The sequence below is a fragment of the Lynx rufus genome, unplaced genomic scaffold (genome assembly GCF_022079265.1).
Source record: "Lynx rufus isolate CCGP_SWC_20201006 ecotype Redwood Valley unplaced genomic scaffold, mLynRuf1.p SCAF_7, whole genome shotgun sequence".
Taxonomy (NCBI): domain Eukaryota; kingdom Metazoa; phylum Chordata; class Mammalia; order Carnivora; family Felidae; genus Lynx; species Lynx rufus.
The window spans coordinates 82,193,147-82,209,729 of NW_025814889.1; the positions used below are offsets into that span (position 1 = coordinate 82,193,147).

Sequence of the window (16,583 nt, forward strand, 5' to 3'; positions counted from 1 at the left end):
AGAAGAGTAGAATGTTTATATGTGGAATCTAAGAAACAAAACCAACAAAACAAAACAGAAACAGAATCACAGATACAGAGAACAACCTGTAGGTTACCAGAGTGGGGAGTGGTTGAGAGAGAGAGGTACAATAGGTGAAGGGGATTAAGAGGTACAAACTTCCAGTTATAAAACAAATAAGTCACAGAGATATAATATACAGCACAGGTAATAATCAATAATGTAATAACTTTCATGGTGGCAGATAGTAACTAGACCTATGATAGTGATCATTTCAAATGCATAAAAATATCAAATCACTATGTTCTACCTGACACTAATGTAAGATTGCATGTCAATTATAATTCAATTTCTTCATGTAAATAAATAAATATCCACCTATGGCCAGTGACACTTGCAACAAAAAGAGAGAGAGAAGGGGAGAATGTTGACGGGAAGCCAACAGACAGCATGTTAAAATTTATACTACTGGAGACTCACATGTCACATCTCACCCTTAACTTACCTCTTAGAAACAGCAAGGTAAACGTCCCACTACAGTCACTCAGATTGTCAAGGGTGTGAGCACTGTATGTTCTTAAAGTCACTGACTTTATTATTCTATAAATGTATATCATAAAGTCAATCAGTCATGAAAATTGCGATGAAAATGCAGAGGTTGCCAGAGGCCAGAGGTTAGTACAAACAGGGAAGGGGGGACTGTCGGGGAATCCAGGTCAATGTTTAGTATCACCTAGTGCCTCCAACAGCGTATGGAATAATGGGGAGATTGACAAGAATGATTGTGAGGATATGATTTTTTCTAACCCATATGAATGTGAATTAGAGGGGCGTTTTATACTTCTTTGCCTCTGAATCAGAAAAATCCAAAAATGAGGGGTGCCTGGGTAGCTCAGTCAGTTAAGTGACTGACTCTCAGCTCAGGCCTTGATCTCAGGGTGGTGAGTTCAAGCTCCATTGAGCTTGAAGCCCATGCTGGGCATGGAGCCTACTTTTAAAAAAAATAGAAAAAGAAAAATCTAAAAGCGCACGGAAGGTACCACCGCCTAAGTTTCCCTCCTTGGGGATGACCAATTTATCAACAAAGGACTCTTATTGTCAGAAACATGAATGTCCTTCTTCCTGGTTTCTATGCCAAGAACAAAGAACAGGAGAGGCACCTGGGTGGCTCAGTCAGTTGAGCGTCCGACTTCAGCTCAGGTCATGATCTTGCAGTCCGTGAGTTCAAGCCCCGCGTCTCTGTGCTGACAGCTCAGAGCCTGGAGCCTGTTTCAGATTCTGTGTCTCCCTCTCTCTTTGACCCTCCCCCATTCATGCCCTGTCTCTCTCTGTCTCAAAAATAGATAAACGTTTAAAAAAATTTTTTTTAAGAATAGAGAACAGGAAAGTTTGAGGCATGATAAACTGTCATCCTTAGTTTGCCCCTGAGGAATCGTTAAGACTTTGGGCAAAATATGCCACACTGAGATGCTGCCTGTGGTATCTCAAGATGTCTATTCTCAGAGATATATCCCAAATCTACCTACAAGACTTTGAGCATGGCAGAGAAACAAATAAGAAAATGCTTATATGACTTATTGACACCAGAGCCTCTTCATGTACCAAAAGTGCTCACAGTAAAATACAAGATAGTACTGAACCAAAGATCTTAAGTCTTAAAGGTCTATTACAAAATTATGCTTCAAAAGAAATAGGGGTGCAGAATAAATCACTTATGCATCAAATCCTTCCACCATATCCATGTGGAGAATTTCCTATTGGTTGCTGAAACAAGGAAGTCAGAGATTTTGACAGTAACGGAGATGAGGATCAAGTTGTACAGAGAAGGGGAAAGACCACAAGGAGGGGAAAGGGAAGCACAGAAAACAGAATGATAGAAATAGTTTTACCAAGAGCATATAGAGAAAAGTAACTTAAATGTGGAGATTTCATAAACATTTTTGGGGGGGAAAAAGTAATTATTCTGTAATAGATTCTGTTAAGTATCCAGGAATATATCAACTTGGGGAATTAAAAAGACTTTAGGATTGAGGTCATTCACATAGAAGATATGGGGCTTCCATGGAGCCAAGGCCACTGCAATGTGATACTGGTTTGGGGTCAATTGAACAGTCAGTAATATATGACTTGAATCATTACAATCAGCTTTGTCTCTCCTACCCTGAGAAACCTCACTTTTCATCACTCACCTTTTTCCTTCAGATCTCCAAAGGGTCAACAATGAAAAATAGGACGTTTACTGAGTTCATCCTGTTGGGCTTCACAAATCAACCTGAGGTCCAAGTTGTGATATTCATCTTTCTGCTCCTCACTTATGTGATAAGTGTCCTAGGAAATCTGACCATCATCATTCTCACTCAGGTACACCCTCACCTCCAGACCCCCATGTATTTCTTCCTCCGGAATTTCTCCTTCTTAGAAATTTCCTTCACATCCATTTTTATTCCCAGATTTCTGACCAGCGTGACAACAGGAAATAAAGTCATCAGTTTTGCTGGATGCTTCATTCAATATTTTTTTGCTATATTCCTTGGGGCAACAGAGTTTTACCTCTTGGCTTCTATGTCCTATGACCGCTATGTTGCCATCTGCAAACCCCTGCATTACCTGACCATCATGAGCAACAGAGTCTGCATACAACTCGTGTTCTGCTCCTGGCTGGGGGGATTGCTAGCTATCTTACCCCCAATCACCTTGATGAGCCAGGTGGATTTCTGTGCCTCCAATGTTCTGAATCACTATTACTGTGACTATGGGCCCCTTCTGGAGCTTGCCTGCTCAGACACAAGCCTCCTAGAACAGATGGTCATCTTTGTGGCGGTTGTGACTCTGGTGGTTACCCTGGTGCTGGTGACATTTTCTTATACATATATTATCAAGACCATTTTGAGGATCCCTTCTGCCCAGCAAAGGACAAAGGCTTTTTCCACCTGTTCTTCCCACATGATTGTCATCTCCCTCTCTTATGGCAGCTGCATGTTTATGTACATCAATCCATCAGCAAAAGAAGAAGGCGCTTTCAACAAAGGAATAGCTGTGCTCATTACCTCAATTACTCCCTTATTAAACCCCTTCATTTACACTCTAAGAAATCAGCAAGTGAAGCAAGCATTCAAGGACACCATCAAGAAGATTATGAAGCTTTAAAATTCAGAATACATTTCAATGAAAAATATATTTCACTTAGTAAATATGTATTGTCTACTATGTTTCAATTGCTGCACTGGCCCTTGAGGATAAAAATATGAAAGGCATATGTCCTAACTTCAAGGAATCCACAGTATGATAGAAAGGTGTATAAACTTTAAATTTACATAATAAGTTTACAAAAAAATAAAATAACATAGTAAGTGCTATTAGAGAAAGATAAATGAGAATCCATAAAAAGAACAAAGAACAATTGGAGAGAATTAACTATTTTCCAGAAATGACTTGAAAGTCAAAAGGCAAAACATATTGTCTATTTAGAAGAGTGGAAAGATAAGAATTCAGAGTAAGAAAGATAGGCCATGATGAAGGTATTATTTAATTACAAACTAGGGAGTTAGTTGACATTGGTGGGTCAAGAAAAGTTTTAAGAAAGGAAATTATATTATCAGCATTATTTTGAAGGGAATCTAGCATAGGTATTGTTCTTCATCATGGAACCCTGGGGACTGTGCTTCTGTCAAAGTGTCAATAATTTTGATTCTCCTCCCTTATGCATTCATCTTTCAACTGTAGCCATACTTTCATCCTTCCATAAAGGAAAATAAAATGAATATTTTGTTCATTTGGTCCATTTTCCCCAAATGAGGTGAAAAATCTCAAGATTTTGTCAACTTACACATCCACTTTCTAGAACTTATGGTTAGAAGAGGCTTCTAAAGCCAAGGTTAAAAGCCTCCCACTTCTATGCAGGATCTATTGTTGTTTTTCATAGCGCTGACATCTTTTCAAGTTAATGGCTGACATCTCCCACCCTCTCTCTTTGGTAGTTTCTGGTCATTTTTTTTTTCTATTATAATTTTATTTTCATCTTTTTGTTCACTTTTGTTAGATATTAGAAAAGACACTGGGGAGCCTGGGTGACTCAGTCGGTTAAGCATCCAACTTTGGCTCAGGTCATGATCTCACAGTTTGTGGGTTTAAGCCCCCACGTTGGGCTCTGTGACAGCTCAGAGCCTGGAGCCTGCTTCAGATTCTGTTTGTGTGTGTGTCTCTCTCTGCCCCTCCCCCGCTCACACTGTCTGTCGCTCTCTCTCAAATAAACAAACATTTAAAAAAACAATTAAAAAAAAGAAGGGACGCCTGGGTGGTTCAGTTAGTTAAGCATCCGACTTCAGCTCAGGTCTCATGGTCCGTGAGTTCGAGCCCCACGTCAGGCTCTGTGCTGACAGCTCAGAGCCTGGAGCCTGTTTCAAATTCTGTGACTCCCTCTTTCTCTCTCCTCCCCCACTCATGCTCTGTCTCTCTCTTCTCAAAAATAAATAAACACTAAAAAAAAATTTTTTTTAAAGAAAAAGAAAAGACACCTTCTGTGATATGACTCCATTCTTTTAACTTTTCCCCAAGTTTTTGCTTTTGTTCATATCATAAGCCAGGGATGTCTGTCATAAACTGAAAATGAGTATAAAGTAGCAATATGGTTTTATATTTAGAATGTTCCAAATTATGAGTGTTAGCAACAAAATGGGATTAGACTACCTACCAAGGACTCTACACATGGATTTAAGGTAACAACAACTTGGATATGAATTGTTGGTGGTAGGGCCTCAATTTCCAAGGAACTAAAAACATTTTTGAAAATCTAAGTACTTGTAAATATTTTAGTAATATCCTAATGCACTGTAGAATGCTGGTTACTGTTTGAAGCACAAGCGAAACATCATCTTGTGTGTTCACATGCTTTATATGTGATAATATATGATAATATTCTTGAGTGGAATGATGCTTCTTGGGAATTTAAGAAACAAGCTGTATTGGACCCATTATGAGAGAAAATTTCCAGAACCACAGAAAATATTGAAGAGTGCATCATATTTTGAATAAAAGGTCTTTTATGTAAAGCCATTGCTATTTTGAATATCTGGATTTCTTTGGTGGCTAAGCCAGAGATTAGTGATGCCTTTTAATTTATTACAAATTGTTGGGAAGCATCATCAAAAAGACATGACCACTGATTGACTCGTGAGCTGGACCCATACTTGGAGTCTCCTCCCTCCCTCCCCTATCTTTGGAATGTGGGCTCCACTTGCCTTTCCCAAGAGGCTGCTCCAAGAACACAACCTTGAGATAATGACATGGTGTGGAGAACACCTGCATGTTATATGTGACAGAACCCAATTAAAGCTTCTTTATAAACTTTTAAGATGTAATGGGCAGCTGTGAGGATCCAACAGTCTTGCTGCTGCCCAAGACAAGCCTCATACACAAGTTCCCTTTGCTCATTAAAACTGCCACCTGCCAACCTGGAATGGCCTGCTTCTTTCTTCAGTCTCTCCCTGCCTTCTGAGTACAGGGGCCAGCTTCAGATTTCACCCAGGAATCTCCCAAGAGGGTTACAAACCAACACAAATTCACTGAGCTATCAACTCATATAGAAATGTTATCAAATAGCCACATTTTAATTGTTAAGTTCCTGAAAATCCACATTTCTACCAAAATCTGTGGTAAATTGGAAGACAATGCCATATAGTCAAAAATATAGGCTTTGGTTCAAATCCCAAATTCTTAATGTTGTACAAGAGTTTCCTTGGGATGGTTACTTGCCTAAGGCTTACTTTTCTTAAACTCTAAAATGTGTATAATAACCATATCCAATGTATATGATAGTTTTGAGCATTAAATGAGATAATAGGCATAAAACATTTAAAAGCCAATACTTAAGGTTTTAATAAGTGATACCCATTATAACAATATGATAATGGTGAATGATACTTTCTCAAGAAAGTGGGGCTTAACTAGTAAAAATAGACATTAAATTGGTAGGTTTAATATAACTGGGACTTTATAAATGTTGGCCATTCTAGCTGTAATCCCTCTGCAGTAAGCCCAGTTTATTTACATTTCTCTTATGTCCAGTTCGCATCCTAGGATAGCCGCCAGATCAATGAGGGTCTTATCCACACTTCAGATAAAGCCAAGCAGCACATCTGGCAACAGATTATTAGGACTTGGCTGCATCAACTCGATGTGCCTTGGATATCTCTAACCATACAAAATAAGGAAAGAGGGTACTTGGTCTAAGTCAAAGTCTAAGAATACTAAGCAGGGTTTCACTTGGCTTTCATAATATCAGCATTTAGAAATTAATTTGGGAAGAAACATATTACCTTCTAAATGAGCTTGTCAAAAAAAAAAAAAAAGACAAGTCATGCTCTTCTGAAACTGTTCATGAAGCTGGCTTTATGCTAGCACATACTTGGAATGTAATCCAAGCTATAGATAAACAGAGGAATGCATTTATCGATTCTGCAGCTGAAACTTTGGAATGTTCAATTTCTAAATGTATAAGTTAGTGGGCATTATCCCTTCTGTCACCACTGGACACAAGAATCAAAAGAAACAGTTTTAGCTACCAGTATTCTCAGGATAACATTAGAGTAGAGTTAGAGCAAGGAAATAATAAAAACACATGAGAGCTGACCTGCCACATTTCAGCATTGGTTCCTCTATCCTCTATTCCTTCGTCCCTAGATGTTATGGACCACAGATTATAAATCTCAATAGGTAGTATTCTCCCAAAGCTGCCCCTTGCAAAGAATTTAAAATAAAATTCAAAAGAAAAAAAAAGAGTATTTTTTAAGATGGCAAGTTAGGTAAGAACAGTTCTATAATACTTGGGCCATCTGGCCTAAGGATCTTCTTTGTCATTTCTCTAAATTTATCCAGAAGGTCACAAATCAGGGCTTAAGCTTCTATTCCTATACATTACTAGACAGTAGAGCTAAGTCTATACTTATGTAATGAAGCCAAAATCACCACCCATGTTAGAAATATATCCACTAGGGGAGACAGGCAAGATTACACACCATACAACATACGATGCAAAGAAGAATTACTGGAATAGAAACCGTGGAGAATTTGAAATAAGTATAATTTCCTCAAAAATATAAGAATGAGGGGCGCCTGGGTGGCGCAGTCGGTTAAGCGTCCGACTTCAGCCAGGTCACGATCTCGCGGTCCGTGAGTTCGAGCCCCGCGTCAGGCTCTGGGCTGATGGCTCAGAGCCTGGAGCCTGTTTCCGATTCTGTGTCTCCCTCTCTCTCTGCCCCTCCCCCGTTCATGCTCTGTCTCTCTCTGTCCCAAAAATAAATAAAAACGTTGAAAAAAAAATTTTTTTTTAAATATATATATAAGAATGATGCTGGCACAATGAAGGACAAAATATTATTTTTTTAAAAACCAGGTGAAAATACTGCTGAAAAACATAACAAATGAAAAAACAAATAAACCAAAAACCATAAAATACCTCGGGATAAATCTAACCAAAGAGATGAAAAATCTATACACTGAAAACTATAGAAAGCTTATGAAAGAAATTAAAAAAGACACAAAAAAATGGAAAAATATTCCATGCTCCTGGAAAGGAAGAACAAATATTGTTAAAATGTCGATACTACCCAAAGCAATCTACATATTCAATGCAATCCCTATCAAAATAACACCAGCATTCTTCACAGAGCTAAAACAAAAAATCCTAAAATTTGTATGGAACCAGAAAAGATCCTGAATAGTCAAAGCAATCTTGAAAAGAAAACCAAAGCAGGAGGCATGACAATCCCAGATTTCAAGCTGTATTACAAAGCTGTAATCATCAAGACAGCATAGTACTGGCACAAAAACAGACACTCAGATCAATGGGAAAGAATAGAGAACACATAAATGGACCCACAAACATATGGCCAACTAATCTTTGAAAAAGCAGTAAAGAATATCCAATGGAATAAAGACAGTCTCTTCAGCAAGTGGTGCTGGGAAAACTGGACAGAGACATGCAGAAGAATGAACCTGGACCACTTTCTTACACCATACACAAAAATAAACTCAAAATGCATAAAAGACCTAAACATAAGACAGGAAGCCATCAAAATCTTAGAGGAGAAAGCAGGCAAAAACTTCTTTGACCTCAGCCACAGCAACTTCTTACTCAACATGTCTCTGGAGACAAGGGAAACAAAAGAAAAATGAACTATTGGGACCTCATCAAAATAAAAACTTCTGCAAAGCCAAGGAAACAATCAGCAAAACTAAAAGGCAACCAACAGAATGGGAGAAGATATTTGCAAACAACATATCAGATAAAGGGTTAGTATCCAAAATCTATAAAGAACTTATCAAACTCAATGCCCAAAAAACAAATTAATCCAGTGAAGAAATAGGCAAAAGACATGAATAGACACTTCACCAAAGAAGACATCCAGATGACCAACCAACACATGAAAAAATGCTCAACATCATTCATCATCAGGGAAAAATACAAATCAAAACCACAGTGAGATACCACCTCACACCTGTCAGAATGGCTAACATTAACAACTCAGGCAACAACAAATGTTGGCAAGGATGTGGAGAAAGAGGATCTCTTTTGCATTGTTGGTGGCAATGCAAGCTGGTGCAGCCACTCTGCAAAACAGTATGGAGGTTCCTCAAAAAAGTAAAAATAGAACTACCCTACAACCCAGCAATTGCACTACTAGGTATTTATCCAAGGGATACAGGTATGTTGTTTTGAAGCGGCACATGTACCCCAATGTTTATAGCAGTGCTATTGACAATAGCCAAAGTATGGAAAGGGCCCAAACGTCCATCGATGAATGAATGGATAAATGTGTGGTATATATATATACAATGGAGTATTACTCAGCAATCAAAAGGAATGAAATCTTGCCATTTGCAACTACGTGGATATAACTAGAGGGTACTATGCTAAGCAAAATTAGTTAGTCAGAGAAAAACAAATATCATATGACTTCACTCAATTGAGGACTTTAAGACACAGAACAGATAAACACAAGGGAAGGAAGCAAAAATAATACAAAAACGGGAGGGAGACAAAACATAAGAGACTCTTAAATATGGAGAACAGAGGGCTACTGGAGGTGCTGTGGGATGGCGGATGGGCTAAATGGGTAAGGAGCATTAAGGAATCTACTCCTGAAATCATTGTTGCACTATATGCTAACTAATTTGGATGTAAATTTAAAAAATAAAATTTAAATTAAAAAAAAAAGAAATAAATAAAACAACAAGGCTGGGGCACCAGGGTGGCTCGGTCAGTTAAGCATCCAACGTTTGATTTTGGCTCAAGTCATGATCTCATGTGGGATTGAACCCTGCACTGCTGTCAGCACACAGCCTGCTTGAAGTTCTCTCTTCCAATCTCTGCCTCTACCCCAATCAGACTCTCTCTCAAAATAAATAAACATTTTTTAATGAAGCTTATACTTGGAGAGATAAAATCAAAATAAAAATAGTGACCTACATGAAAAGATGTTCAGCATCGCTCCTTATCAGGGAAATACAAATCAAAACCACACTCAGGTATCACCTCACGCCAGTCAGAGTGGCCAAAATGAACAAATCAGGAGACTATAGATGCTGGAGAGGATGTGGAGAAACGGGAACCCTCTTGCACTGTTGGTGGGAATGCAAATTGGTGCAGCCGCTCTGGAAAGCAGTGTGGAGGTTCCTCAGAAAATTAAAAATAGACCTACCCTATGACCCAGCAATAGCGCTGCTAGGAATCTACCCAAGGGATACAGGAGTACTGATGCATAGGGGCACTTGTACCCCAATGTTCATAGCAGCACTCTCAACAATAGCCAAATTATGGAAAGAGCCTAAATGTCCATCAACTGATGAATGGATAAAGAAATTGTGGTTTATATACACAATGGAATACTACGTGGCAATGAGAAAAAATGAAATATGGCCTTTTGTAGCAACGTGGATGGAACTGGAGAGTGTGATGCTAAGTGAAATAAGCCATACAGAGAAAGACAGATACCATATGGTTTCACTCTTATGTGGATCCTGAGAAACTTAACAGGAACCCATGGGGGAGGGGAAGGAAAAAAAAAAAAAAAAAGACGTTAGAGTGGGAGAGAGCCAAAGCATAAGAGACTGTTAAAAACTGAGAACAAACTGAGGGTTGATGGGGGGTGGGAGGGAGGGGCGGGTGGGTGATGGGTATTGAGGAGGGCACCTTTTGGGATGAGCACTGGGTGTTGTATGGAAACCAATTTGTCAATAAACTTCATATAAAAAAAAAAAAAAGAAATAAAAAGCACAAAAAATAAATAAATAAATAAATAAATATACATTAAAAAAAATTTTTTTTAAAGAAAAGAGGGGCACCTGGCAGGTTCAGTCGGAGCAGCATGCTAGTCTTAATCTCGAGACTGTGAATTTGAGCCCCACATTGGGTGTGGAGATTACTTAGATAAAAATTAAAAAAGGGGTGCCTGGGTGGCACAGTCGGTTAAGCCTCCGACTTCAGCCAGGTCGCAAAAAAAAAAAATAAATAAAAAAAAATAAAATGCTATTCAATTTGCTATAATTCTGTTGAGAATTTTTGAATCTAGGATGCAATTATTCATTAAATATATTAGCCTGTAAAAAAAAAAAAAAAAAAAAAATAGTGACCTAGATCAGATCTGATAAGGTCTCCCATTAGGCAACAAAAAACAATAAAGACATTAGATAGATAACAGAAAACAGTGAAGATATTAGAAAGATAGGTGGTTAGATATACAGGCACCAAAAGACAAGTGCAGCTGCCCAGATAAATCTATATAATAAGTGTTACCGGTAAAGAGAAGGGGTGGGGAGAAAAGGAAATAATAATGTATTTCCTATAATACAAAAGGATGGATATTTCTAAGTATGATGAAATGGGATCAATAAGGAAAATCTATACCTTAAGAAATCAGACATTTAAATGTGATGGTAAAATAAAAGAATACCTCAAACTGTTTGCCACACTAAGAACAAATTTGAAAACACTTTTAAAAGAAATACTCAGAAACAACAAAAAAAGAAAGAAAGAAAGAAAGAAAGAAAGAAAGAAAGAAAGAAAGAAAGAAAGAAAGAGAAAGGCTGACTCAGGATTTTCAAGATGATGGAAGAGTAAGAGGACCCTAGGCTCCTAGACAACTACATAACTATCAAATCATCCTAAATCCCCCAGAAATCCACTTGAAGACTGACAGAACAAACTCCACAACTGAAGGGAAAGAAGAGGCCACATCAAAGAAGATAGGAGGTCCAGAGACATGGTTTAGGGGAGAAATGGATTGTGGGTGCTGTGGAGGAGAGGGAGCCATGGTCGCGGAGAAGGGTGAGACAGAGAGAGAGGAGCACACAGAGGAAAACAAGAACTTTTCCCCAAAGTTACTGGCTTAGAAAACGAGGGGTTGAATTGCGAGTTCTTGCAACCACCAGGACTCAAACACTGGAGTTTTAAAGGTCTGTGGGCTTGCCTGGGATAGAGCCAGGAAGGCACTACCCTACTCCTGGAGAGAAGGCAGGCAAACAACCTGGGAGCAGAGAGCATAGAAATAGTGATACCCAAGGGATACAGTACTGATGCATAAGGAGCACTTGTACCCCAATGTTTATAGCAGCACTCTCAACAGTAGCCAAATTATGGAAAGAGCCTAAATGCCCATCAACTGATGAATGGATAAAGAAATTGTGGTTTATATACACAATGGAGTACTACGTAGCAATGAGAAAGAATGAAATATGGCCCTTTGTAGCAACGTGGATGGAACTGAAGAATGTGATGCTAAGTGAAATAAGCCATACAGAGAAAGACAGATACCATATGTTTTCACTCTTATTTGGATCCTGAGAAACTTAACAGAAACCCATGGGACAGGGGAAGGAAAAAAAAAAAAAAAAGAGGTTAGAGTGGAAGAGAGCCAAAGCATAAGAGACTCTTAAAAACTGAGAACAAACTGAGTGTTGATGGCGGGTGGGAGGGAGGGGAGGGTGGGTGATGGGTATTGAGGAGGGCACCTTTTGGGATGAGCACTGGGTGTTGAATGGAAACCAATTTGACAATAAACTTCACATATTGAAAAAAAAATAAAAAGATAAACAAAATACTTTTCACATGCTAAAAAAATAAAAATAAATTAAAAAAATAAAAAATAAAAACATTTGTAAATCTATCAATGTGATTACATCACATTAGTATAAGAAAGGTTGAGAACCATATGATCCTCTGAATAGATGCAGAAAAAGCATTTGACAAAGTACAACATCCATTCATGATTAAAAAAACCCTCAACAAAGTAGGATTTAGAGGAAACATACCTCAACATAATAAAGACCTTATAGGAAAAACACACAGTCAACATCATCCTAAATGTGGAAAAACTGAGAGCTTTTCTCCTAAGGTCAGGAACAAGACAAGAATGTCCACTCTCAACACTTGTATCCAACATAGTACTGGAAGCCACAGCCATAGCAATAAGACAACAAAAACTAATAAAGGTATCCAAATCAGCAAAGAAGAAGTATTGACAGATAACATGATACTATCTATAGAAAACCCTAAAGAATCCACCAAAAAACTGCTGGAACTCATAAATGAATTGGGCAAAGTCATAAGATACAAAATCAACATACAGAAATCTGTTGCACTTTTATACACCAATAATAAAGTGGCAGAACAAGAAATCAAGGTATCAATCCCACTTACAAATTGCAACAAAAATAAGATACCTAGCAATAAACCTAATGAAAGAGGTTAAAGACCTGTACTCTGAAAACTATAAAACATGGATGAAAGATTGAAGATGACACAAAGAAATGGAAAGACATTCCATGCTCATGGATTAGAAGAACAAATATTGTTAAAATGTCTATACTACCCAAAGCAATCTATACATTTAATGCAATCCCTATAAAAATACCAGAAGTATTTTTCTCAGAGGTAGAACAAACAATCCTAAAATTTGTATGGAACCACAAAAGACCCCAAAGAGCCAAACCACACTTAGAAGAACAGAGATGGAGGCATAACAATTCTGGACTTCAAGTTATATTACAAACCTATCATAATTGGGGTACCTGGATGGCTCAGTCAGTTAAGTGTCTGACTCTTGATTTCAGCTCAGGTCATGATCTCACAGTTCATGGTTTTGGGCCCCACGTTGGGCTCTGTGCTGACAGTGTGGAGCCTGCTTGGGATTCTCTGTCTCCTGATCTCTCTCTCTGACCCTCCCACACCCGCATGCACAATCTTTCTCAAAAATAAATAAACTTTAAAAATAAAAAGAATGAAACAAAGCTGTCATAATCAAAACAGTATGGCACTGGCACAAAATAGGAACAATAGATCAATACAACAGAATAGAAAACCCAGAAATAAACCCACAACTCTATGGTCAATTAATCTTTGACAAAGCGGGAAAGAATATCCAATGGGGGAAAATGTCTCTTCAACAAATGGTATTGGGAAAACTGGACAGCAACAGGCAAAAAAATTAAAATGGACCACTTTCTTACACCATACACAAAAATAATTTCAAAATGGATTAAAGACCTAAATGTGAAACATGAAACCATAAAAATTCTAGAAGAAAACACAGCAGTAATTTCTTTGACATAGGCCATAACAACTTCTTTCTAGAAATGTGTGTAATTTTTTTAGCAACTGTACTTCAATAAGGCTTTTTTAAGCTTCAAATTAAATGAAAAGTTTAAATTTCATGGAAGGATTAAATAATTTTAAAATGAAATAAACATAATCCATCAATACAATTTACTATATCAACAAAAAAATGTTTAAAATATATGATTATCTCAGTATATGCAGAAAATGCATAGTTAAAATTCAACATACATTCATGATTTTTTTAACTCCTAGAAAATTAGAAAGAGAAGTAAATTTTTCAACTTAATATAAGGCCTCCATGAAAAAACAACAACTAACATTAATCTTAATGGGAAAAACTGAATGTCTTTCACCTAAGATTGGGAACAAGGCAATGTCCACTGTCACTACTCATATTCAACACTGTTATAGAAGTCCACTTGGGGCGCCTGGGTGGCGCAGTCGGTTAAGCGTCCGACTTCAGCCAGGTCACGATCTCGCGGTCCGTGAGTTCGAGCCCCGCGTCAGGCTCTGGGCTGATGGCTCAGAGCCTGGAGCCTGCTTCCGATTCTGTGTCTCCCTCTCTCTCTGCCCCTCCCCCGTTCATGCTCTGTCTCTCTCTGTCCCAAAAATAAATAAACGTTGAAAAAAAAAAAATTTTTAGAAGTCCACTTATAAAAGTGGAATAAGACATGAAAAAATATTGGAAAGAAAGAAATAAAACTGTCTTATTTGTAGACTGCATGATCATCAACACAAAATTCCAAAGATTCTACAAAGGCTACTGGAACTAATAAGTGAATTTAGCAAGATCACAAAGTGCAAGTAAACATACAAAAATCAACTATATTTCTATATATTAACAATGAGCAAGTACTGGAGTTTACAAGAAAGAGTACCAGAGACAAGACAAATGTGTAAGTTCTCTTGAGATCTGCATATGGTTCCCTTGAGTCATCAGTGAGTACTAATCAGCAAATGTGTATAATGAAACTACCCAAGGTTTGATCTAGGCTTCTCTGGCTTCTTTCTGTATGAACCAAGAAGACATCTAGCTAACCCCCAAAACAAAGATCCCTGAAGCCATCTCCCTAAGGCAAAGACAACAGGTTTTTTTGTAGCTACAGAGACTTATTAATGAATTCCCATGCCTTCCTTGCGGGCACTTCCATTAGTTCCCTAGAAGCTAGACACAGCTTCAGGGTGAGCAGGCAAAAAGGAAACTGGAATTTCAGATGGAATCATGAAGGGTATAGAAAAGGTGAACAGAAACCTGTTCACAATATTCTAGAATATGAGAAATATAGGGAAGCTTCTCAAAGCTTGAAAACAATGAAATTAAGACAATCAAAAGACATCTAATATATAGACACATATTCATGATCTTAACAGCTAGAAATTGTTGGTAAAAACTGAAAAACTAAACCCAAAATCTATAAAGAACTTACCAAACTCAACACCCAAAACACAAGAAATGGGCAGAGGACATGAATAGACACTTTCCAAAGAAGACACCCAGATGGCCAAGAGACAAATGAAAAGCTGCTCAACATGACTCATCATCAGGGAAATACAAATCAAAACCACACTGAGATACCACTTTACACCAGTCAGAGTGGCTAAAATTAACAATTCAGGAAACAACAGATGCTGGTGAGGATGTGGAGAAACAGGAACCTTCTTGCACTGTTGGTGAAAATGCAAATTGGTGCAGCCATTCTGGAAAACAGTATGAAGGTTTCTCAAAAAATTAAAAATAAAAGTATCCTACAACTGAGCAACTGCACTTCTAGGAATTTATTCAAAGGACACAAGAGTGCGGATTCATAGGAGCACTTATACCCCAATGTTTATAGCAGCACTTTCAACGACAGCCAAATTATGGAAAGAGACCAAATGTCCATCAACTGATGAATGGATAAAGAAGATGTGGTTTTACATACAATGGAATACTACTTGGCAATGAGAAAGAATGAAATCCTGCCATTTGCAACAACGTGGATGGCATTGGAGTATATTATGCTAAGCGAAATAAGTCAGTCAGAGAAAGACAGATATCATATGTTTTCGCTCATAGGTGGAACTTGAGAAACTTAACAGAAGACCATGGGAGAAGGGAAGGAGAAAAAATAGTTTCAAATAGAGAGGGAGGCAAACCATAAAAGACTCTTAAATACAGAGAACAAACTGAGGGTTGATGGGGGGTGGGAGGCAAGGGAAGGGGGAAATGGGTGATGGGCATGGAGGAGGGCACTTGTTGGGATGAGCACTGGGTATTGTATGTAAGCAATGAATCATGGGAATCTACCCTCAAAACCATACATATACATTGTATGTTATGTATGTATATATACAATGTATGTATATATGCATTGTATGTTAGCTAACTTGACAATAACTTATATTTAAAAATAATAATAAAATAAATCCTCACAAATAAAAATTCAGTAAAAAAAAAAAAACTGAAAAACTAAGATTTCAGGAGGAAAAGAATTGTCCAAGGTCTCAGTGTTAATAACAGCACTAGACTAGAATCAAAGTCTTCTGATGTCTGATACAGAGGCATACCATGTCCACATCATGAAAAAGTACCCTTATTTAACGCCATGTCTGAGCATAATATTTGAGCAATACAATTTAAAATAAAATGAATATTGTGATCAGGCTGGACATATATGGCTATGCTTCAGGGCTAGCCAAAATTATAAGGATGACAAAGTTGTCTGATACCTTTTGGCCTACTTATCAGTTCTCAAAAGTATTTATGAACAGAGAAAACAGACTCTTAACTATAGAGAACAGAGGGTTATCGGGGGGGTGGGGGGAGATGGTGAAATAGCCGATGGGAATTAAAAGTACACTTATAATGATAAGCATGGAAAACTGTACAGGACTGTTGAATCACTATATTGAACACCTGAAATGAATATAACACTGTATGTTAACTATACTGGAATTAAAATTTTAAGCTAAATTAAAAAAAAATACTAAC

The 16,583-nt window shown here is 37.7% G+C and overlaps 1 protein-coding gene across 1 annotated transcript; it reads left to right on the plus strand.

The window, feature by feature from the left end:
- The first annotated feature begins 2,220 nt into the window (after positions 1-2,220).
- On the plus strand, positions 2,221-3,147 carry LOC124502195 (olfactory receptor 6C4-like). The gene has a single exon (XM_047066734.1). It carries the CDS (start codon positions 2,221-2,223, stop codon positions 3,145-3,147), a length of 927 nt encoding a protein of 308 aa, XP_046922690.1.
- The last annotated feature ends 13,436 nt before the right edge of the window (positions 3,148-16,583 follow it).